The sequence below is a fragment of the Erpetoichthys calabaricus genome, chromosome 13 (genome assembly GCF_900747795.2).
Source record: "Erpetoichthys calabaricus chromosome 13, fErpCal1.3, whole genome shotgun sequence".
Lineage (NCBI taxonomy): Eukaryota > Metazoa > Chordata > Cladistia > Polypteriformes > Polypteridae > Erpetoichthys > Erpetoichthys calabaricus.
In genome coordinates, this window is record NC_041406.2 from 37,934,057 (window position 1) to 37,960,365 (window position 26,309).

At 41.7% G+C, this 26,309-nt stretch overlaps 1 protein-coding gene across 1 annotated transcript in view; it reads left to right on the top strand.

Moving 5' to 3' along the window:
* The window catches only part of LOC127530089 (uncharacterized), a 123,558-nt gene extending 97,660 nt beyond the window's left edge, over positions 1 to 25,898 (top strand). Inside the window, exon 2 of the mRNA XM_051935963.1 lies at positions 25,779 to 25,898. Within this exon, the coding sequence (XP_051791923.1) occupies positions 25,779 to 25,820 (42 nt within the window). The 3' untranslated portion in view covers positions 25,821 to 25,898. The remainder of the gene's footprint in view (positions 1 to 25,778) is intronic.
* The last annotated feature ends 411 nt before the right edge of the window (positions 25,899 to 26,309 follow it).

Here is a 26,309-nt window from a genome sequence, read left to right on the forward strand (position 1 = left end):
AATATCTGAAAATAAATAAAGGTGAAGGTCTCAGTAAGGTTGGTCTCTCAGGTCACCAAAACATTTTGAAAATGTAGAAAAAACAGAAAAATCAACAGATTTGGAAATGTCTGCTGTGGCAGAATGAGAGCAGCAACAAGCCATTGAATTAAATAGCGGGCTTAATTAACAGAAAGAATCAGCTTCTCATTAAGAGACTGTTTGGAGTGAAATTGGTTGGAGTTTGAAATCCCAGTTTAGCTGGTCATCTGTTGGCTCGTTTCATGTCTCATTTCTGTTTGGCTGCCGTTTAATGTAGAAAGGAATCAATTCAGAGGACTGACTCCTTAAAAACAGGGCTATTGAAATGAAGGGAAAAGGAGTTAATTAGCAGCGAAAACTACTCACTGATTAGGAAAAGGGTTAGAATGAAAACCTGTAGCCACTGCGGCCCTCCAGGACACCCCTGCCTTAAAGGATACGTTGTTGTTTTTCAAGTCAAACTTATTTCTTCACAAACTTTTTATATTGTTTTCTATAGATTTTATAAAATACACAGCCAATCCTGCCATTTTATAATGGAAACTATGGGTCATAGAATGCTTGGAAAACAAATGCCTAAAAACTTAACGAATATGTTAGTTTTTCAAGTCAAGAAAGTTTTTGAGCATTGATCTGTGTCTTGAGATTCCACACACATGGTAACATAGCTTTTACATGGGTGTATTCAGTGGGTTATTAGGCTTTTATTTTCTGGGGGCCCCTAGTACCCCATAGGTTACATATACTAAAACACCAGGCCTGGCTATGTAGAGTATTTTTTGAAATTCATAGAAAATGCTTAACTTTAGAACACAATTTTGCTGGCAAATACATACCATGTTTTTGGAGACTAGGGGGCTTTGCCCCCTGCTCGCTTCATTCGCCAACCCCATGGGCCTGCGTTATGCACCAGCCACTTTGTGTCTCAGCCGCTTGCGTTGTGAAGAGGGGGGCTGGACGCACCCCAAGGAGACGCGGTCGCTCCTCCGAAACCTCCTCTTACAATGGGAAATAAGTATAGTTTTTTTTTACCTCCTCTTTGCTCGATCAGCTGATGGCTTGCTGCGTCTCGTGTGGCATCTTGAGGGATGTGAAAGTGTCTCTCTGAGAAAATCACTTCTCGTCTCCTTCTAAGATTTTTTTTATAATAGAGAGAAATAACTTTGACTTGAAAATTGTCCAAATTATCCTTTAAGGGCCTGAATCTTCCTTAAAGGGATAATTGGGATACTCCCTCTCTCTTTGTTAGTGACCATTTTCTCCTACCTAGCAGTGGGTAGCAGTGAAATAGACTGCTGCCTGGCCACCCTGACTTTGTACGTAAACATCTGCCTGCAGTTTCCTCTGCTAATAAACGTATATGACCACCCATTGGTTAACATGGTTAAAGGCTATGTGGTCTTAAGAGATCAAATTTGAGATGTTTTGGTTATTGAACTAAGTGTCATGTTACACTGCACATTATCAAAAGCCCACCATCCTGACTGTGAATCCTGGTGGTGGCAGTATCGTGATGTGGGGACGTTTCTCTACAGCAAACATTGGAAGGCTTGTGAGGGTACAGGATAGAAGGAATTCAACCAAATCCAGGGAAATGATGGAGAAAAGCCTAATGCAAAAAAACTCTTCCTTGGGAGATGTTTTCTTTTCCAACAACCCCAAGTATAAAACTAAAGTTACACAAGAACAGCTTAAAAACAACAATGTTAATATCCCGGAGTGGCCGAGCCAGTCCACATTGTGGTTGGACTTGATGAAGGCTGTTGACTCCTGATCCCATACCACCTGACCCAGCTTAAAGAATGGGGGGAAAAACTGCAGTGTCCAGATGTTCAAAGATGATAGCGAGACCACTCCACACAAGTCAAGGCTGTCATGCCTGCCAAAGGAGCGTCTACTAAATACAGACTAGAGGGGTGAATTTATACAATCGAGTATTGTGTCTTTTATATTAGTAATGCTTTTAGACCACTGTTCAGAGATCTGTTCTCACTTTGACATTAATAATTCTTTCTGTTGATCAGTGTGAACAATAAAATGAAATCCAACATTACTCAACATTGTATACAGTAATAATAAAATGTAAAAAACTTCCAAGAGGGTGAATACCTTTTATGTATTCATGTATGAAACCGTATTCTATCTGAAGGAAATTATTGTGGGGGGGGGGGGAGTTTAAGATAGGAAAAGTATAGACAGTTACCCTTTATAAGAAGTAGAACACTCAAATCAAATTTACTGTTTTTATTGTTTACCCTAGACACCTAGATTTGAGATAAAACAATGGCAGAACACAAAAAAGTATTATTATACTGTAATTTTGTGTCAGTGATAAACATAATATTCATATTATTATCTTAAATCCAGATTGCTTGTTTTAATTTTGACCTCACTTTCAAAGTGCTCAAATGCTACACTGTAAATCATAAATAAAAATGTTCCTACCGCAGAACATTTGGAAATTTTGGGACAGATATTTGCCTAAAAGTGTCGGTAAAAACAAACTGCTACTTTGTTGCCTTGTATGAGCCAAGTGTTCTTTTTTTTTATTATTAATTTTATTGTAATCATTCCATAAATATAGATTAATTCATAACAAAAAAGAATTAAAGACAAATCAAACCCCACCATTGAGAAGGAGAGCTTAGCCAAAGGAGAATTGCTTAGGGCTTTTTAATAGGGCAAAAATAAACAAAGGAAAGGAAGAAATATATATAGGTAAATAAAAAAATTAAAAAAATGGAGAAGGGAAATAAAGCGGTAATAGTTATTTCTCTTATTCTAAAATATTATTGATTAGATCCTGCCAGGTTTTGAAAAAATTTTGTACAGATCCTCTAACTGAGAATTTGATTTTTTCCAATTTTGAATAATATAAAACATCGGTTTCCCACTGACTTATCAGAGGAGAGTTAGGATTCTTCCAATTTAACAAAATAAGTCTTTGTGCCAAAAGTGTAGTGAATGCAATCACCGTTTGCTTGTCCTTCTCCACTTCAAGTCCGTCTGGAAGAACACCGAACACAGCTGTTAATGGGTTAGGAGGGATTGTGACCCCAAGGCTGTCTGAAAGGCACTTAAAAATTTTGGTCCAAAATGATGTTAGTTTGGTGCAGGCCCAGAACATGTGACCCAGTGAGGCAGGAGCTTGGTTGCAGCGTTCGCAGGTTGGATTTTGCCCTGGAAACATTTTGGATAGTTTTAAGCGAGACAGATGAGCTCGATATATAATTTTTAGTTGAATAATTCTATGCTTTGCGCATATAGAACTCGAGTGAATTCTCTGCTTTGCTACCTTCCACTCCTTTTCTGATATATTGATTAAGAGATCTTCTTGCCAATGTCCTCTTGGGTCTTTGAAAGGTAGGGACTCTAATAAGATTTTATATAATGCAAAAATGGTGTTTAATTCCTCGAAATTTGAGCAGTATTTTTTCCAGCATGGTGGAGGGTACGAGGTGGGGAAAATCGGGCAATTTCTGTTTAACAAAGTTTCTAATTTGAAGATAATGAAAGAAATGTGTGGCTGGGAGGTTGAATTTGGAACGTAATTGTTCAAAAGATGCAAATATGTTGTCTATATAAAGATCTCTGAGCATTTTAATCCCAAATCTTATCCAGGTATTAAAAACTGGATATGTTTGCAAGGGTTGAAAGGGGTGGTTCTCTTGCAGAGGTGCCACAGATAAAAGATTATCCATCTTAAAATGCTTTCTAAGTTGGTTCCATATTCTGAGTGAGTAAAGCACAATTGGGTTATTAGTATATTTGTGATAACTTGCATTTATTGGAGCCAAGTGTTCTGATAATTCCCTTGTCTATTGTCATGTGATTCACGATCACACTGTAGGTAAATGTGTCAAAGGCAGCTTTTACATCAAGAAGGACGAGGCGGCTCAGATGGCAGGTGTCAGCAGCTACTGGACGGTCATTCAGTAGTTTAAGTTCAGCATGAAACAGACTGGAATTCACCATAAAGCTCTTTAGATAGATAGATAGATAGATAGATAGATAGATAGATAGATAGATAGATAGATAGATAGATAGATAGATAGATAGATAGATAGATAGATAGATAGATAGATAGATAGATAGATAGATAGATAGATAGATAGATAGATAGATAGATAGATAGATAGATAGATAGATAGATAGATAGATAGATAGATAGATAGATAGAAGGCACTATATAATAAATAGATACTTCATTAATCCCAAGGGGAAATTCACAATTTATTAGAAGCCATGTGTGACCAGAGCTGACTGGCAAAAGTTGACTCAAGGATCTTGGCCGACAGAAGGAGACTGAAGAAAGGCTTATAATGTTTGATGTGTTCAGGGACAAGTTCAGTATTTTTGAGAACTTGAGTATTCACTGCTCTATTAAGTTCAGAGAGAACCAAACCATAATGAAGGGAAGCTGTGGTCATTTCAGCCACAAGGGAAGTTTAAGGAGGAGAAGAACAAGGTCTTAGCTGTAGAAGAAGGCTTAGGGTCAAGGCGTCCAGTACCAGCTCCTGATTTGGAAATACAGCATTAATAGGAAAACAAGCTAAACAGCACTTGTCATGCAGAGTTACAAAGGTGTTTAATATCTCTGTGTAATGGAAAGGGTGCTACAATAGAAGGATTTAGTTTTTATTTTTCTTTTCTTATGGGAATTTGTTATTAAGATGATTGGGTTCAGAAACTGTAAATATGGCTTACTGTGTACTGAGACTCTTATTTTGGAGTTAGGCTGTTTCCTGCGCCTTCCTCACCTATTTCGTATTGCTTTGCCTTTCTGTGGTCCTTGTCTTTCATCACCATAGGATGGCTGATAGAGGTTGGCATTTGGCAGCACTTTCAATTAAAAGAACACGTTTTCATGTAGATTACATCCCCTGTAGGATTCGATAGCAAGGCCAGCTATGCCTTACAGATTTGTCATTCCAGTGCAATGCAGAAAGCTGTGTCTTCTTCTTCTTTCGGCTGCTCCCGTTAGGGGTTGCCACAGCAGATCATCTTCTTCCATATCTTTCTGTCCTCTGTATCTTGCTGTTACACCCATCACCTGCATGTCCTCTCTCACCACATCCATAAACCTTCGCTTAGGCCTTCCTCTTTACCTCTTCACTGGCAGCTCTATCCTTAGCATCCTTCTCCCAATATACCCAGCATCTCTCCTTTGCACATGTCCAAACCAACGCAATCTCACCTCTTCTGTCTCCCAACTATCCAACCTTAGCTGACCCTCTAATGTACTCATTTCTAATCCTGTCCATCCTCGTCACATCCAATGCAAACCTTAGCATCTCTGCCACCTCCAGCTCTGTCTCCTGCTTTCTGGTCAGTGCCACCATCTCAATGCAGAAGGCTATGTATTGCTTCAAAAAATATGACAGAGGAGGTAAAGGCACAGCAGTAGAATATATGTAACTTCAGCTACTCGGCAGGATCCCTCAGGCCAAAAGGAATGAAACACAAGAAGGCCCATATTTCAAATGCAGGTATGTTTAATTTGATCCAGTCATGAAATTAATTTACTGCTTTGTCTAAACTTGTTTGGAAACCAAATTGAAGAAATTACTTTCATTAAAATAGTTAAGGTCTTGAATATGAAGCACTGGCAGAAATGAGCAAGAAACTCTCGTATATGTTGACAGCACATATATGCAATTGACATAGATAGATAGATAGATAGATACTTTATTAATCCATCCATCCATCTTCCAACCTGCTGAATCCAAACACAGGGTCACGGGGGTCTGCTGGAGCCAATCCCAGCCAACACAGGGTACAAGGCAGGAGCCAATCCTGGGCAGGGTGCCAACCCACCACAGGACACACACAAACACACCCACACACCAAGCACACACTAGGGACAATTTAGAGTCGCCAATCCACCTAACCTGCATGTCTTTGGACTGTGGGAGGAAACTGGAGCGCCCGGAGGAAACCCACGCAGACACGGGGAGAACATGCAAACTCCACGCAGGGAGGACCCGGGAAGCGAACCCGGGTCCCCAGGTCTCCCAACTGCGAGGCAGCAGCGCTACCCACTGTGCCACCGTGCCGCCCCTACTTTATTAATCCCAAGGGGAAATTCACATACTCCAGCAGCAGCATACTGATACAAAAAACAATATTAAATTAAAGAGTGATAACAATGCAGGTAAAAACAGACAATAACTTTGTATAATGTTAACGTTTACCCCCCCCCGGGTGGAATTGAAGAGTCGCATAGTGTGGGGGAGGAACGATCTCCTCAGTCTGTCAGTGGAGCAGGACAGTGACAGCAGTTTGTCGCTGAAGCTGCTCCTCTGTCTGGAGATGATCCTGTTCAGTGGATGCAGTGGATTCTCCATCATTGACAGGAGCCTGCTCAGTGCCCGTCGCTCTGCCACGGATGTCAAACTGTCCAGCTCCATGCCAACAATAGAGCCTGCCTTCCTCACCAGTTTGTCCAGGCGTGAGGCGTCTTTCTTCTTTATGCTGCCTCCCCAGCACACCACTGCGTAGAAGAGGGCGCTCGCCACAACCATCTGATAGAACATCTGCAGCATCTTATTGCAGATGTTGAAGGATGCCAGCCTTCTAAGGAAGTATAGTCGGCTCTGTCCTCTCTTACACAGAGCATCAGTAAGTAAAGTAAAGATAGTAAGGTACAATACTTTGGTTGTTTTATAAACCAAGATATTCAACGCTGCTTCAAAATGAGTACATTTTCAGGAATCTGTTCAACAAGAGTCTTTGATCCTGTTACATTCAAAAACAACTGTCTCTGAGAGATGAATCATATTACATATAAAATAGTATAAAATAGTATTACTTTACACCGGACCATTCATTGATAATACCATAACACAACTACATTTTTAAATAACAATTTTTTTTTTATAATTCCGTAAGCTGGTTTATTAACAGACACAAGAAGAGGTTAACAATGATTAGTTTAACAATATAAAAATTAGAAAAACACAGAGAACTTTGTTACTTCTCATTTTAATCTACTCTCTATATATAAAATCCTAAGCTTAAAAGTACAACGATTTTGTGCAACGATTTTATGCCACTTTTTTGACATGCTTTAAATCGGGTTTATTTTAAAACCTACATATATATGTTTGGTATTATTCTTTTCAGAATTTATCGAACTTTAATGTAACGTTGTTAGATTTTCAGATTCTTATTCCATTTTTAAATTATAAACTTAAAAATATCAAGAACCCACATCCCGCGAGACGAGACTTTGTGCCAAGAGATTTAATCACGCCTGGGGCCGGAAATAAAAGACAAAGAGTAGGACAGCTGCTGTACGGGCTTTTAAATGTTTGAAGCGCCAAGCGAGATGCAGATCATGTGGCACAGCAGCAGCCAGCATCTGATCGAGCAAAGAGGAGGTAAAAAAAAAAACCTGTCACAACACGAGCGGCAGAGATGCAGGCCAGGGGGGTTGGCAAGCGAAGCGAGCAGGGGAACCCCCTATAAATAATTATTTTTATTTTGTATATTTAAAGATTTTACTAATATTCTGGCCACAACCAGGATTTTTGGCACCAAAGGCACCAGGGGGACTTGCCCCCCTAGTAAAATATAAGGAATTTATTTATACAAAGTAAATAAGTTGAATTAGTAATTCTTGTTCAATGAATGTGCTAACAGCTGGATTTTATTTATTAAAAGGTAAATTTGTTGCTGACAATAATTAACATATATCAAAGTCAAGTATGGTTGGCACTGTGGTGTAGCGCTTAGCTCTGCTCCTTTACAGCTGCAGGTTCTGATCTCAGGCTGGCAACTACCTGGTCCTGCATGGGATTTTCTTTGTTATTCTCAGTTTTGTTTCCACATCCCTTTGTTGATTTGGAGACTCAGTGTGCATGAATTTGCCCTCTAATTGACCGGTGTTTATTCTAGGCCTTTCTCTTTTATTCTAGGCCTTTCTCTTGCCTTGCTTCTAATGTTGTCAGGAGAGGCTTCAGCCCTCTTGAGCCGAAACTGGCACTTTAGCAAGTTTGGTAATGGATGAAGAGATGTAATAGAACTAGTGTTGTATAGTAATAAATCGGAGATGCTTCTTATATTTACTTGAGTATGCTTTGAGAATGTTTCTACTTTATTTGAATATAACATTTTTGTCGATTTTTACATTTTCAAACATAAATCACTAATTTTACTACAATATATTTGCTTGACATACTCATTACTGCAATATTAAACCAGAAAACTAAAGGGTGATGCAGATATGCGTTGTTTTACTCAGTTAATTTTCCAAGTGCTTCCTGCACTTTAAGAAAATCCACATATACAAACAATCTGGGATGATTTTCTGCTGGCATTAACACCCAGTCATCTACAAAGTACAACTCTCTGCAGCCGACATAATGGGGCGGGCTGGATGCTGGTGGCACACAATCCCAGTTACAGTTATTTCCACAGCTGACGCTGCCGCGTTCACACACACTCCTCACAGCAGCCTGCTGAATGGGGTGCTGGTGGATTGTTCGAAACATTCTATCACAATTCAGTTTATTTCCACAGCTGTAGCTGTGCATTCAGTCACAGGCTCCAGCAAGGTGGACTTATGTGCTTGGAGGACTCCCAGTTCACAATAAAATAAACCTTTTACAGATATACACCTAGCTGTAAAAAGATTATGCACCTGCACCCATAAACAAAGTCTTTCTTTTGAGATTTTGATTAATTTATAGTAAGGTGTAGCATAAATAATCATTTAATTGTGACTAATGTGGGATGCTGTAGAAATGAGAATCAAGATGTCTTCGATGTGAACTGCCATCTAATTGTTTTCTACAGATAATATTAGGAACAAATAAATTGGGATTATCACAATAAATTGAAAAATAAACAAAATGAATTCCCCTAACATTCTCCCTGAGAGTGTTTAGATACCATACAGTACTGATAATGTCAAATCGTTGTGAATTGGAGACATAAACATGGCAAGAAGGGTGAAGGGCCTCCAAAATGACCCACAAACCAGCCCAGAACCTGCACTGGTTGACAGGCAGGCTTTGGCCTACACAGGCTTATAATGATGCTAAGACTTTGAAAGTTCAAAAATACTTTTAAATGTTCAAAAATGCCCTTAAAGGAAGAGGATAAAACCTATGGCTTTAGAAGACAAGGCAAATTACAAATCTTTATAAGTGAACAATTTGTTTAAATAACAAAATAAATGGTCAAAAAGGCAAAATGATTTTCCTAAAAAGGCCTCCCAAGGCAAACCAATGCATAACATTAACCAAAGAATACATCTAGTAAATAGAAGCAAAATTCAATATATTAGAAATCTCCAAAGAATAGAATACTTGCAATACAAAATACAGATCACTACAATCCATGAAACTTTGAGGGACTGCTCCTCCAGCCTAAATCATAAATAATCATAATAATATTAAGAAAAACTATATGACAAATATTAACGAAAACACAAGGAAGATATACTTAAGCCAGTTAATAAACTCTGCCTGAAATGAAGCAGACATCAGTCATCTGGTAGGTGTTTGTGATCACCAGTACACCCAGAGAAATGCCATACTGGTTGGTGTGTACATAAGGTGCACTTGTTTTGGGGTCTTTCATTTGACTTTGTCGGCACAGCAGTCTCAGAAATGATTAAGTAATCAGTCTTAGTTATCCTTAGCTCTGTGTCATGCCAATACTTTATAGCATGAACAAATGAAACTCTGTCTTTCTGATATTCTCCAGGTTTTTTAAACTCTTCTCACTGAAGTTTTCCCTTTTCATTTATGAAAAATATTGCTTAAAACAAATACATAAGACTAGCCAACCCGCGGCGTAACATACGTTACATAATTATGTATTGATGGGTGAACACTTGCTGAATGACACAGTTGTCCAAATGGGGTGGGTTTGTGGATACCACTGTGAGTGAATGAAAAGACGGACCTCTGGAGAGAGCAACATACAATTGTCCGTGACTGAAAGCGGGATCGTCTGTGATGATGGAGGCCACGCTGGTGAAAGTTACTTCGTCGGTAGGGATAAGCTTCAGCACTTGTTCATTAAGGTGTAGCGAGTCTTCGTTGTTGACGCTTAATATAGCTTGCGTACTGAGTTGTTCCGGAGTCACAGTTGAGAAATACTTTTTTAATGTCTTTTAAGCACAGGGAAAAAAATTAACATGTGAAACATCCGTAATGTAATAAGCCACCAAGAAAAGTAACATTGCAACAATGCACGCTACGATCCGATCTCTGTAAACAGAAGTGAAAACAAAATCGAGGCCGGTGCATTCTTTAACTGCCTTGTAGCACAGTGGTAGTGCTGCTGTTTTGCAGTAAGGAGACTGTGGAAGATTTTGGGTTCGCTTCCCGGTTTCTCCCTGTGTGGATAGCGCTTTGAATACTGAAAACACCGGTATATCAATGTAATGAAGTATTATTATTCTTTTGCGTCCAGCACTCTCTCTCTCTCTCCCGCGCCTGTATGTGTGTGTGTGTTGCTCGCTCTCTCTCGCTCGCTGCACGTGTTCCTGCAGGCATACCAGTAAGTGAATGAAAAGATGGAACTCTGGAGAGAGCAACATACAACTGTCCGTGACTGAAAACTGGTTTTGGCAGATACATGCACATCTTTTTGAAAGTTTGGCCCTGTGCCTTATCAATCGTCATCGCAAAGGCAAATCTAACAGGAAATTGTCTTCGTGTTAAAGTAAAAGGCAAATTATCCGCGACAAACAAACTGTTTTACACGCTGCATACCAACCCGCGGCGTAGTATACGCCGCATAATCACGCCGCTTTTTTAATGTTTTTTAAGCAGAGGGAAAAAATGAACATTTGCAAAATCCGTAACGCCGCTTTCAGTAAGTACAATGCACACGCGTTTAATTTGTCAGCCACTTTTTGCCAGCAGTCTTTTCTGGTTTGGGCTGCTTTTGCAGTGTTACCGCTTGTGCATATTAAATGTTGAAATCCTTCGAGTAACTAATTAACTAACTAACACCCACCCAGCTTGTGAGAAAAAAATGTGCCCGTTCTTTCATCATTTTGTTGCAGCCTATCAAAGACTTGCTGATCATGTTTTCTAGACTCAATATACAGTGGAACCTCGGTTCACAACCATAATTCGTTCCAAACCTCTGGTCGTAAACCGATTTGGTCGTGAACCGAAACAATTTCCCCCATAGGATTGCATGTAAATACAATTAATCCATTCCAGACAATACGAACTGTATGTAAATATATTTTTTTAAAGATTTTTAAGCACAAATATAGTTAATTATTACACCATAGAATGCACAGTGTAATAGTAAAAACATTGAATAACACTGACATAAACACCCAGGCTCCCTGCTCAGCTACATGGCATGTGCAGTGCATGCGCAGGCTCTCTCTCTCAGCAGCACGCGAGCCTCCCCAGCCTCACCCCCCCCCTCTCTCTCAGCAGCACGTGAGCCTCCCCAGTCCCCCCACCCTCTCTCTCTCAGCAGCATGCGAGACTCCCCAGCCCCCCCCTCCCTCTCTCTCTCAGCAGCACGCGAGCCCCCCTCCCCCTCTCTCAGCAGCACGCGAGCCTCCCCAGCCCCCCTCTCTCTCTCTCTCAGCAGCACGTGAGCCTCCCCAGCCCCCCCTCCCTCAGCAGCATGCGAGCCTCCCCAGCCGCCCCTCTCCCTCTCAATCTCAGCAGCACACGAGCCTCCCCAGCCCCCCCTCTCTCTCTCTCTCAGCAGCACGCGAGCCCCCTCCCCCTCTCTCAGCAGCACACGAGCCTCCCCAGCCCCCCCCCTCTCTCTCTCTCAGCAGCACGTGGGCCCCCTCTCCCTCTGTCTCTCTGCTTCGGGCATTTCTCCCCTGTGTAGTGTGTGAGCGAGTGAGGAGAGAGAGAGAGAGAGCAAGCCAGTACGTTACAGTGAGCGAGAGCAGGCTCGAAGGCAATGTGTTCCTGTGGTATAGCGGGTCCATAGCTCCCCTTCAAAAGGTCATTTTTAATCAGGCGACTGACAGTAGTGGAGTCAGGCACAGAGAAGGTCAGCTGCAGAGAGAGCGTCTCGACTGTTGCAGGGCCTGAAGCAGGTGAGACGCTAATGAAAAAGAGGCACAGGGCTTATTGGTTTTTAAAGACTGCTTCCTTCATTGTGTTTTAACTTCAGTTTTAAAGGATTGCGCGGCTCTCTCTTCCGCTGCCTGTGTGTGTCTCTGTCTCTCTCTGGCGTTGCCTCTGTGTGTGTGTGTGTGTGTGTGTGTGCGCCACTCTGTCTCTCTGGCGCTGCCTGTGTGTGCACGGCACTCTCTATCGCGCTGCCTGTGTGTGCCTCTGTCTCTCTCTGGCGCTGCCTCTGTGTGAACCAAGGTTCCACTGAGGTTGACTAATGAAAAGTCAACGTGGCTCAGAGCTGCAAGTGTACTGTGGCACAGACAAACAGAAATGACGGCATGTTTCCCTTGGCGTCGCGTCCGAGTTGGTGGGCGTGGCTCTGTGATTCTTTCGTCGTATCCAATGGTCTAAGAGTTGGTGGGCGTGGCTCCTTCCTGCGTGCGCCATTGGCGTCTTACTTGTCGGCGGTTTAGTGAATCCACGCCCCTTCCGGCGTGCTTTCCATGGTTGTCTTGCCTTAGTGAATTATATATATAGATACTAGGGGGCTTTGCCCCCCTGCTCTCTTCGCTCACCAACCCCCCCAGCCTGCACTACGCACCAGCCAATTTGCGTCTCTGCCGCTCGCATATGTGAAGTTCACTTTCACCAGACAACAAATCTTTTAATTCTCACAGATATGCCTCTTCATTGGGAAGAAACACTAATAGTTTTTCCCTGATGGCAACACAAATTAGACGATCTACAAGTCTCCCTCTTAAAGTTTAAATCCAAACAATATATTTGATCTCTTTTGACTGTTCCATTATTTCACTGAGTAATAATTTCCGCTATAATAAGTTTGCGCTAATGCAATCTTTATTATTATTTTTTTGATACTTTTGAGTTTTAGTACTTTCATTATCTCTAACCTGCTCTGCAGGTGTATCGCGCCAACGTTTTTGAATTCGTTACGATGTTCTACTTTGTCATCTACTCTTTGGCTTTTATTTCCTGCCCCAGGCATTGGTTAAATCTCTTGGCACAAAGTCTTGTCTTGCGGAACGTGAAAGTGTCTCTCTAACCCTAACCCTAAGCCTAACCCTAATCACGTCTCGTCCCAGGCTAAAAAGTCTCATCTCCTCCTAGGATTTTTTTATTATAATAGAGAGATGAATAATAATTGCTAATTATTAAATAAATATTCAGTTTGTTAATTAAAATTATCTTAAGCAAACTCTTAGCTTTGCTCAGTGTGGGAGAAGGCTTTGTCTCTTGTGTACGAACAACATTCTCTGGCATGTGCTGTCCCCACCTAAGGGAAAAATTCTTTTGATTAGCCACTCCTTGCCATATAATGCCATCATTGTCTCTCCAAGATGACGCTTATTAATATGTTCTCTCAGTTTTGAATTTGGAGCACAACCTGTCCCCATGTCACTTGTTATGAATACTATCCCTCTAGTGCGTGATTCAGTGTCACTCTTACATTTCTATTTGAGAACTCTGCACTGATGGGATCAATGAAATCTGAGAACTGTCTTTAAATATTGAGTGAAAATGTAATTCAACTTTTGCATGTATGGAGGAAATGTATGTACTCAGAAATGTATCACAAATTTAACATTATCTGTTGATAATGATGGACTTATCTGGTTTTCTGCATTAATTGGTCATATAATCTGATCAGGCACAATATGCTAATCATACACACGCAAATATAGTTTATCATGTCTTTATTGAGCACACCCATCAAACATTCCTAGTGTCCTGTGGGAAAAGGAAGTGAACCCTTGAATTTAATAACTGCTCAATTTGCTTTGTAGCAATAACTTCTAGAAAGTACTCCCGATAGTTGCTGATCTGACCTACAGTATATAATATTCAGGGGGAATCATGGACCATTCTTCCTTACATAAATGTTTCTGGTCAGCCATATTCTACTGATGTCAGGTGTTAACACCTCTCTTTGTTGTATTTCCACAGCATCTCTACTGGTTTAAGGTCTGAGCTTTTACTGGGAACCTTCTAAATGTGTATTTTCTTATCTTGAAGCCGTTCAGTATACTTCAGTGTCTGGGGTCATTGTCCTGCTGCCTCACCCAACTTCTGCTGAGCCTCAGTTGGCAGACAGCCACCATGAAATTGTCTTGTTGGATACCTTGATAAACTCGGGAAGTCATTTTCCCTTTCATGATGGAAAACTTTCTGGACTCCAAGTCAGCAAAGCAACCCCAAATCATAATACTCCCACCATATTCCGTTATCACTGGGTTGTTTTCATGTTGGTACGTGGTGCCCTTTTTGTACTACTCTATATTGTTCCAGGAAAATTCAACTTTAGTGTCTTCAGTCAAGAAAACATTTTCCCAGTGGCTTTGTGAGGTTTCAAGGTGGACTTTGGCAAACTTCAGGCAAGCAACAATGTGTTTTTCAGAAGTAGCAGCTTTCTCCTTTGTGTCCTACCGTAGACACCATGTCTGTTCAATGCTTTACGTATGGTTGACTCGTTAACAAAGATGTTTACCTGTTGTAGTGATTCCTTCAAACCGTTAACTGTTACTCTAGGGGTTTCTTCTTATCACATTGAGCATTCTGTGTTGTGCCTTTCAAGTCGGCCTGGCACAGCCACAATACTAAATAGTCTCCATTTATAAACAGTTTGTCCAGTTGTGGACTGATGAATATCTAAACTCTTTAAAAATTCTTTCTAGCCTTTTTGCAGCTTTAAACAAATTGACAATTCTTGATCATAGGCTCTTCCGAGATCTCTTTTTTGCAAGGCATTGCTTCACATCACCAGGCAATTTGTGAACAGCAAACAAAATGCTTACTTTGATTGGACTCGAGGTTTTCCATCTCCTGACTCCAGTTCTAGGCATAGCCAGGGTGTTGAGGGGCTACAGTTTGGTGGACTCAGGATTGGGTCACTGGTTTTTGCAGATGATGTTGTCCTGTTTGCTTCATCAGGTCGTGATCTTCAGCCCTCTCTGGATCGGTTCGCAGCTGAGTGTGAAGCGGCTAGGATGGGAATCAGCACCTCCAAATCCGAGACCATGGTCCTCAGCCGGAAAAGAGTGGAGTGCCCTCTCAGGGTGGGAGGCGAGATCCTGCCTCAAGTGGAGGAGTTCAAGTATCTCGGGGTCTTGTTCACGAGTGAGGGAAGAATGGAGCGGGAGATCGACAGGCGGATCGGTGCGGCATCCGCAGTAATGCAGGCTCTGCATCGGTCTGTCGTGGTGAAAAAGGAGCTGAGCCGCAAGGCGAAGCTCTCAATTTACCAGTCGATCTATGTTCCTACCCTCACCTATGGTCATGAACTATGGGTAGTGACTGAAAGAACGAGATCGTGAATACAAGCGGCTGAAATGAGTTTCCTCCGCAGGGTGTCTGGGCTCTCTAAGTCCATATAAAAGAGCATTGGAACAAACTGTTGCTACATCGTCTGAAGCGTTATTTGGACAATACCGCACTATATGTTGCTACCATAATGGTGAGGGAAAGGGAATTAGCAGTGGAAGACAGACATACATGGTAGGTACCTCACAGAGCAACATTCATTAAAGTAAGCAAGTCTCACTTTCTATGCTTTAATTTTGGTGTACACTGACACATTAAATTGTATAAATTAAAAAAAAAAAAAGTGGAAGGATGGGGATGTTTTCAAATGTTTTACCATTTTAGCGATGGTTTTCATATTGCCTCTCAACCTGTCAAACCAGCAGCTTCTAGTCCAATCCCCATCTGTAATCCAAAAGTCTTATCCTTTAACAAAGACAAAGTTCTTTGGCATAAAAACAAAATAAAAGTACTTACAGTTCAAAATCCACAAATAGAGCCAGACAAGAGAAGAGATTAGCAAATGCTGATGCAAGGGACTCAAACTGCTCAGTCCTCAAGTAAAGGATGAAGACGGCCCTTCATTTGCAGTGTTGGGGCAGCCCCACCTCCATTGGCTCCACTTAAAGTGCGCAAGGCATATAACACAGATAGTAAGTAATATTAACCCTTTTAACGCCCTGACGTCCTATTATTACTACATATATGCAGCCTTTTTTGTGAAGCACAGGTACGTTTGCAGGAATTGGAACCGGGCGTGCTACTATTAGTGCAGACTGGAGAGAAGTGGCAGTTGCTTTGGGTGCCGCCTGGTGGCATACAGTGCACGAAACACCAAAGTGAAAATGGATGCTTCTGTGCACCACATAGTAAGTAGCTCCACTTTCAATTTTATTTCCTCAAGCAGATAATAATAATAATAGTGATATATATTTTTAGTTTTTTTCATTTTTGAGCTTCCTAGACACCCCAAAGGTAGAATATCTCACAAAATAATTTTTCCCATAAAAACAGAAAATCCAGGGCCGAAAGGGTTAACATAAGACAGTGATGTACAGAAACTGTTCATTAAGAAATAATATACAAAGAAACAACGTTTACAACATAAAATGTAGAAAGCAACATAAATACAAGTAAATCAAAAAGTAAATGCAATTTGAAAATTACACAGTAACCACAATGGGTAAAAGCTGAAGTAGAAAAACACATTTGCAATGGCTTGTGGGTAGTTCGAATATGCGCAGCTTGGCCCCTTGCTATTAGTCTAGTCTAGATGAAGCCAAGGTCAAATGAACATGGACATGCCGCTGCAGGACTGCACCATTGGTGAACAATGCGCTGTAGTGAGATTTCTTTGGGCAGAGGGAGTGAAAGCTGCTGAAGTTCACTGAAAGATGTTGGCTCAGTATAGAAGTGAAAACAACATGAATCAACAGACAGCTTATGAACGGGCAGAAAAGTTTAAAATGAGAAGAACAAATGTAACCGATGAAGCTCGATCTAGTCGACCATCAACATTGCGCATACAAGCCCCCATCGACATCGCAGATCTTAAGGTTAAGGAAGCGGTGCTGACCTGGATTTGGAAATAACCAAAAGCCTCTTCTTTCAAGGAATAAAGACGTCTGAGGAACAATACAAGAAGTGCGTCGACTTGCAGTGGGGATATGTTAAGAAATGATAGAACTGTTAGGCTCATCTGCTCATGCTTACCGGTATTAAAGGGTAAGTTGCCTTTACCTTTTGATTCTCCCTCGTAAAAAGATAGAGTGAGCCAGGGATGAAACTCTGGCTGTTTCTCAACCACATCAATGGCGCCTTCAGTCGTTATACTCTGCACTGCTCCCCATCACCAGTCCTTTCATCTTCTTGACTCTTTGTTGACCTCATTTGCAACCCCCAGTGTGGCCTTGAAACTAAAGATTTGAGTAAGTAATGATAATTTACATTTGCTGTTGACTGTTGTGACATCCAACATGGAGTAGCTCTGAGTTTTCCCTGAAAGGCTACACATGCTTTTTAAACCCCAGCTCACAATAAAATCATATAAAGACAAAAGCTGGAAACTTTTTGAACCGTTTTTCCCCTAGTGCTATTAATTCTTTTGAGCAGGTTTCAATTCTATTGCACATGTGCAGTGCACAATGTTCTGAAAAATTTGATTCTAAGAAAGGCTGAAGTGAACATATTTCATCTTGGTACACCTTGCCTAGGGTGCACTAGATTAAAATCTACAGTTCATAAAACTAGCCATTGCCACTCGCTGTCCAGCCTTGACTGTCACACTGAAGTGTCACTAGCTGATTAGTCAAAAAGATTAAAAGGACTGACGATACAGGTGTGTCATTTCTGCACACTTGGGAGTCATAAAGAATATTATTGTGAAACTTAAAAATGTGGCCTGTCTGGTGTTTGGTGTTTTAAAGGTTATACCTACTGCATGTACACAGTTATTTATGTGTTTAATGAAATTATTAATGACAGGTAATTACTGCCTTTTAAGTTGAGTCATGGGGCCAGGCCTTATTCTCAAACAAGAACACACATTTGGTGACAACTCACTAAAAAGTTGCGAAATCTGCCACTGCACCCTAATCAAACAATTATTTTAAAAAATAAAAGTAACAAGTCAAGAGCCATGAATTCTAATGCACTTGGAATATACAGACATCTCACAGGAAAGGTTCTTTTTTAGAGATATCCACAATTTGAGATAATGACGTTTCTGATGTGCCCTTTTTATACGAGCGTATTATTGCAGCAATGACGTTAATTGCTTCATTACTAGAGACACGCTTCATAGCACCTGACACCATGATGTAATAGACCAGGTCCCAGAATTGCAGTGCCCATAAAATAGAAAATGCTGACAAAAAAACACAATTTTATAAATTTAATTTAAGACCCTTGCACATTGTCAGTCTGAGGTTTCTTTCATTTGCTTCAATAGGTCGAGAATTTTCTGATTCATTATTACAATGTTAACTATCATCTTTGTTACATTCTGTATGTGTGTGAGATTTGACAGTTAGTTCTGCAGATGCACACGATGAAACAGGTCGGGATCGTGGTTGGCAACCCCCAGGCAGACCAGTGCAGTCCAGTCCCAACCCTTGGAAATGACAATCTATCTGCTGCAGCCAGGAGTTACGTGAGTATCTCCGTGGCCTGGTCCAGCCACCCAGGTCCTCAACAATGAGGATCCTATGAGCCACATCACAATCAGGGAATCGCGCCACATGGCCGTAGTGCCGTAACTGATGCTCCCTCACAATGCAGGTAATGTGCCTCATTCGGGACTCCGTGAGCAACCAGTCGTTCAACACAAAGTCAAACCAACGGTACCCAAGGATTCTCCGAAGAGACCCAGTACCAAAGGAATCTAGTCTTTTGTCTCAGGTCATTGGGTAATTTCCAAGTCTTACAACTATATAGCAAAACAGGAAGCACCAGGACTCTAAAGACCTTCATCCTTGTGCAAAGATATCTGGAGTGCCACACACCCCTTTTCAGCGACCTACTGCCCCCCCATCCTCACCCAATCCATCTACTGACTTCATAGGAAGAGTCACCAGAGACATGAATGTCACTGCCAAGGTAAGTAAACCTCTCAACAAGGTCAACACTCTCTCCACAAACAGACACACTGCTGATGGCTGTGCCCAAGAGGTCATTGAAGGCCTGGATCTTGGTTTTTATCCAGGACACTCGCAAGCCCAGACACTCAGACTCCTCACTCAGTCTCTCGAGAGCCCCGATCAGAGCCTCCATTGACTCAGCAAAGATCACAGCATCATCAGCAAAGTCAAGATCTTTTTTTTGCCAACAGATGCCCCACAGCCACTGGACTTCACAACTGTGGACCCAGAAATGTCCAATGTCCTAGTCTGAGGATCAGCTTTAAACAGCTGCTCAAAGTAGCCATCCTAGCAGGTCACAATTGTAGCGTCATCGATAAGGACCGTTCCATCACCTCACTCTGACTGTGACTCTTTGAGGAACAGATTCATAAGTGCGTAATGCTTCAATACCTCTGTAAGCACGACGTGGGTCACTAAACCATAGATGGTGTGGCACTTGCTCACAGATTCCTCTAACAAATGCCTCCTTATCTGCCCTCGGAGCCCTCACATCCATCCTTCTCAGTTCCCAATACAGACCAAAGTTGCCATCCAGCCGCGTGCTGCGACACCTCTCGATAATGTCTAGGGTGCCCTGAAAGATGAAACACTTCCTTCTGGGAACAACGGTAACACAAACACAAACCTTGGCAACCTTCAGGGTCTTATCATGGAAGGTCTCCTACATCACTTTAGGATTGGTAGCTGCATCCAAGTCTGTAAGTTCTTCACACAAACTTTGTGGAAACCCATTAGAAACAGCCTGATCTTGGAGTCTGGCCAGGTCCAGCCACTTTTTTCCAGTAAGTGGCAGCCTACTGGACCTAATTTGGATCTTCAGAGTACCAACAACAAATTTGTGGTCAGAATTCACAAACTGGGCACTTCTGTAGATCGTGTAGTTTTATAAGAGCCACAAGCGTCTGCTCACGAGGATGTGATCAATCTCCTTCACCGCACCACCAGTATTGGAGTATCAAGTCCAACGATGCGGCTCAGGGCGCTGGAACCAGTATCTAGCAATTCGCAGCCCCTGACCTTTTACAAAGTCATGGAACATGGAGCCACTTTCACGAAGGCCACCAGACACATGTGGACCGACACAATCCTCATAGCCAGCCCTGTCAGTGCCAGTGGTCACAATGAAATCTCCCATGACCAGAGGAGTGTCACCTCACTGGCAACTACCAACCACAGAGCGAAGTTGTGAATAAAATGTCTCCCTCACTGAGAAATCAGTCATTGTAGTTGGAGCATATACTGAGACAACAGACAAGGCACCCAGGGAGTGCCGTAATCTGAGTCTCATAATACGCTCATTGAAAGGAGTGACATCAGACACCATCACGAGCTGATCCACCACAGCAACAGCTACTCTTCAAGTGTAACATCAGAGCAACCACACCATTAAAAATTGTACCCACCTACAAAGATCTGGCCAGACCCAGGTCCACGCACCTCAGAGAGTGCTACCACTGAAATGTGGAGTTTACAAAGCTCCTCGGACAGCAGATAAAAATGCTCAACGTGCCATAGAGACAAAAATGTTTCACACGTCTACCTGGAATGGGCCGCCTCAAATTGGGAACTGAGTACTGCCCTGCAGTAGGCAATGCCTCAGCACCACACCAATTCCAATCCCCAACAGGCCTGACATCATTGGCTCTCTGGGGTTTTAACTCTTCTGGGGATGAGGCTTCAGAGGGCTTTCCCCCATCCCCTTCCTATGGGAGGCTGCAGCAGAGCTACACCCATGGAGAGCAGAAAGGAGTCCTGTCTATTGTTTAAGAGCTGTGTGAAGTTTTTTTTTTTTACAGTGACTGGAGTGCCAATCCTGCCACCAACCCCCAAGATTTCCCTGTAAGTTGGAGGACCGTTTACAGAACAGATGCAGTTTAACATCATACCCAGGACAAGGACTAAGAGGCAGAGGCGTGACCACGGGGGGGCTGGGATGGGCACTGCCCCCCCAGAGACAAGCCGTGCCCCCCCTGCGAAATGCTCTGTCTGTGAATGAAAACTCTGGAGAAGAATAACATTTGATTTTCAAAACTGAGTTGCTTTCCTATCGGCCCGTTTGAATTTGGGGCGTATCCGTCAGTGTCTCCTCCACTAGACAGGCACCGTGCTGCTCACAGTTCACTTCGCAGCACGTTTTGAACCTGTTGACCGCATTCTTTAATTAAAACAGCGTATATGTTCCATTCTTCTTTTATTTTCTGGTTGGTAACACCAAAGGCTATGCATAGGCGGCTTATTAAAAAGCAGACATCTTCAACCTCTGTCCCTCTGTCCATGGTTGCACCGCTGCTACCAACATGGAGCACAGAGCACCCACATCGGGAACTGAAACTTCACTTCACGGGAAACTGAAACTCCAAAAGATGTAGATAAGCCTACACAATCCTCCAGCTCTGCGCCCGTGTCGGGTACTCCAAACCTCTGCCTTCAACAAAATATACAGTCCGGTCTGCCTGACTTAAATATGGATAGCCCATCCCAGCCCATTTTAATTAATTATCCCAAGCACGCATTCGGAAAGACACTCAGATGTTTTAGTGCAAGCTGGTATCAGTCTCGACCATGGCTTGAATATTCTGTTGTCCGTGATGGCAGCTTTTGCTTTGCCTGCCACAAATTTAGTGTTTCCAATTCGGACCGCAAGGACATATTCACCAAACACGGCTACACTAATTGGAAAAAAGCTCTAGAAGAAGACGGTGGCGGCTTCCACAAACACGTGTCTAGTATCCTGCACGTCAGAGCCATGTCTGCATCACAGCACCCATCATTGGTGTGTCTTCAGCTGCATAAGAAAGCTCTTTCTCTACTTTGAACCGCATTCTCACTCCACTCGGCCGAACAATGCTGCATTCAAGGAAGAGAAATTCAGTCATTCTGGCACATGAGAAAAACATCACAGAAAATCTAGACATGAATGAATTTATTTCAGAATTTGCCAAGAGTAACCGCAGACTGGTCCTGTAGATAATATCCATGATAACACTGGAAACTGATGTCCTATAGCCTCCCATGACTACAATAAGCCACGTTTCTGTTCTTGCTCTCATATGTTGTATACATTTGACTTTATTGATATTTACCTTGTAGATGTAGTTCTATATTTGTTCACAAAAAATAATAATACAAGTTCCATTGCCTCTGTTAATTTTATTGAACAATAGGTAATGATTTATTCCACAATTTTTGCTTTAATATGTTTTATATAACTATGTTGTTATTATTATTTGACCCCCCTACAAAAATGGGAATGGATGGATGGATATTTTTTGCCCCCCCAGACAAGCCAAACGCCCACCCACACATGATGTTCTGTTCACACCTCTGCTAAGAGGAAAGAAAACTAAAGAGGAAAAGAACTTCTGATTTGATTGTCACAGTTCCAGTGAGACATTACACAGGTGTATCGCCGTTGGTATTATGAAGCCCCCATCAAATTTGAAAGTCCTCAGTGTTAGTGTGTCAAAGAGTGGATGTGCAGCATTGTTCAAAATGGTACTGGAGATGCAGTGGAGAGTGTTACTTTAAATTAAAATATTGTTTTGTTTTTCTTTTTTGAAAATGTTTACCTCCTCATTTTAGTATTTGTACTGGAGTGTTTCCACGCACCCTCACCACTAACTTGACTGTTTACTCTATGATTTATGCTCCTGATAGTATTAAAATTTAAAGTGGTCCTTTTCAACAATACAGTGATACTTGGGCTGCATTCCATTTATCTCAGATATCAGAGCTGGGAATGACATGACACCCAAGATGACTGCATTCCACATGTCAGAAAAACAATGCAGACGCCTCCAGGAAAACCTGTTGTGCTTGCTATTTTGGAATACAGACAATTAAAAATCCAGTTGATAATAACCCATTATGGGAGTATTTTCCATATCCCAACACCATATCAACATGTTCACAGGTAGAAGTTGGACAGTTCTGTGTGTGTGACTCATTTAATGACACAAATAGAGAGAAGTACTAATTAAACAGTATTACGCTACAACTTGACACACGATGCAGCCGTCTTTGATTTTGAAGTTGCAGTTGGTCAGGCTCCCACGACTTTCTGAGGAGGAAATCCATCTTGTAGGGGAATTCCAATTGAAACTTCCTACTTGGAACCCCGCCTTCTGAGTTCAGATGGAATGAAGCAGAAGGGTTTAGCTAAAACATTAGCATTGAACAGGGGTGGACAATGGAGAGCCTCAGTGGCTGCAGGTTGTCATTCCAACCCAATTGTTTAATTAGAAACCCATCCTTGCCAATGTCAGACCTTATTTCATTTTGTGGCTTGTTAGTCTGCAATGTAAGGTTCTTATATTGAGGATTTTTTCCTTCCCAAGGATATCATCCAAATGATTTGAAGCCAAAAACGTATACCATATATACTCACGTTTAAGTTCTCTGGCGGATAAGTCGGGGCTTGATTTTACAGTATAATTTCTGGTATTTTATAATGTCGGTCGTATAAGTCGAATGTGGAAAAAACACGCCATTGGTCCCACCTGAGAGAGTAACCATGGAGCACACTGCCTTTTATTTCTATATATTGTGCCTATGTGACCAGATGGTAATACCCAAACTATTCTGAAGCGATGTTTGCACTGATTTGTGTTTGTTGTATCTTACACCCTCATAAACGTTTATCGTAATAGCATCCCTTATCTACGATGGAGTGCTCAATCAGAAGAAAACATGAAGCTGGTTTTAAATTAAAAGTCTGTAAGAAGAATGAGTCATAGATACTGTATCATAAAAGTTTGGGGCAGCCACACATATATTGTTTCTTGGCTGCAAAAAGTTGATTTGAAATAAGCACAATGTGCATAGAACAGAGTCGAAAATAGAACTGACTGGCCTTGAGACAAAATGGCTGTTTTAAGCAAGAGTAGGGGAAATTACATCACTGGTGCCAGAAGTGTAAGTGACATCATCGTGACTGGAACTGACATCATTGTTGGTGCCAGAACTGAAAGTGACGTCTTCGTGACCAGAAGTGGCGTCATCGTTGGCACTGGAACCGGAAGTGACATCGACTGTGGTGTTGGAACCAGAAGTGACGTCATCCGTGGTGTCAGAATCAGGCGGGATTTCCCAGGAATGGTCTGCAAGAGACTGAGAGAGACAGTCAACACGCTCCACCGTCCCCTGGTCTGGCATAGAATTACTATTATTTAGGCCCTTTGGCTGCTTCTCATTTGTACGTGTGTGACCGTCGTTGAAATGGCGAAAGAAATTGGTTAAATGCGCTGGTGTAACAAAATTCGATGTGTCTGAGAAACTGGTGCGAGACTGGAGGAAGCAAGAAGATGTAAAAAAGAAAAAATGTAAGTGTCGCATTTTTGAACGGCCGTATAAGTCAGGGTCTGATTTTATGATCGATTTTTTGGGTTTCAAGACCCGACTTATACATGAGTATATATGGTCATTTTCAGTCTGTTACATTTATCAATTTAGTTATTTTTTAAATCAAACAGTGAACAATGAACACACATACAGTTAGGTCCATAAATATTTGGACAGAGACAACTGTTTTCTAATTTTGGTTCTGTACATTACCACAATGAATTTTAAATGAAACAACTTAGATGCAGTTGAAGTGCAGACTTTCAGCTTTAATTCAGTGGGGTGAACAAAAAAATTACATAAAAATGTGAGGCAACTAAAGCTTTTTTTAACACAATCCTTTCATTTCAGGGGCTCAAAAGTAATTGGACAAATTAAATAACTGGAAATAAAATGTTCATTTCTAATACCTGGCTGAAAACCCTTTGCTGGCAATGACAGCCTGAAGTCTTAAACTCATTGACATCACCAGATGCTGGGCTTCCTCCTTTTTAATGCTCTGCCAGGCCTTTACTGCGGGGGCTTTCAGTTGCTGTTTGTTTGTGGGCCTTTCTGTCTGAAGTTTAGTCTTCAACAAGTGAAATGCATGCTCAATTGGGTTAAGATCAGGGGACTGACTTGGCCATTCAAGAATTTTCAACTTCTTTGCTTTAATAAACTCCTGGGTTGCTTTGGCTGTATGTTTTGGGTCATTGTCCATCTGTATCATGAAACGCCGCCCAATCAATTTGACTGCATTTAGCTGGATTTGAGCAGACAGTATGTCTCTGAACACCTCAGAATTCATTCAGCTGCTTCTGTCCTGTGTCACATCATCAATAAACACTAGTGTCCCAGTGCCACTGGCAGCCATGCACGCCCAAGCCATCACACTGCCTCCACCGTGTTTTACAGATGATGTGGTATGCTTTGAATAATGAGCTGTTCCACGCTTTCTCCATAATTTTTTCTTGCCGTCATTCTGGTAGAGGTTGATCTTGGTTTCATCTGTCCAAACAATGTTTTTCCAGAACTGTGCTGACTTTTTTAGATGTTCTTTAGCAAAGTCCAATCTAGCCTTTCTATTCTTGAGGCTTAGGAGTGGCTTGCACCTTGCAGTGCACCCTCTGTATTTACTTTCAAGCAGTCTTCTCTTTATGGTAGACTTGAATATCGATATGCCTACCCCCTGGAGAGTGTTGTTCACTTGGTTGGCTGTTGTGAAGGGGTTTCTCTTCACCATGGAAATGATTCTGCGATCATCCACCACTGTTGTCTTCCGTGGACGTCCAGGTCTTTTTGCGTTGCTGAGTTCACCAGTGCTTGCTTTCTTTCTCAGGATGTACCAAACTGTAGATTTTGCCACTCGTAATATTGTAGCAATTTCTCGGATGAGTTTTTTCTGTTTTCGCAGCTTAAGGATGGCTTCTTTCACCTGCATGGAGAGCTCCTTTGACCGCATGTTGTCTGTTCACAGCAAAATCTTCCACATGCAAGCACCACACCTCAAATCAACTCCAGGCCTTTTATCAGCTTAATTGATAATGACATAACGACGGACTTGCCCACACCTGCCCATGAAATAGTCTTTGAGTCAATTGTCCAATTAGTTTTGAGCCCCTGAAATGAAGGGATTGTGTTCAAAAAATGCTTTAGTTGCCTCACATTTTTATACAATCGTTTTGTTCACCCCACTGAATTAAAGCTGAAAGTCTGCACTTCAACTGCATCTGAGTTGTTTCATTTAAAATTCATTGTGGTACTGTACAGAAACAAAATTAGAAAAAAGTTGACTCTGTCCAAATATTTATGGACCTAACTGTAGATGTAAATGGAAACAAGTGAGATGGGGAACTGCTGCCTGCTTTGTCATTTACATCTTATTGCTAATAAGAAGCCATTAAAACACTGAAAGCAGCTGTTTAAGATTGAAATAAGCAATTAA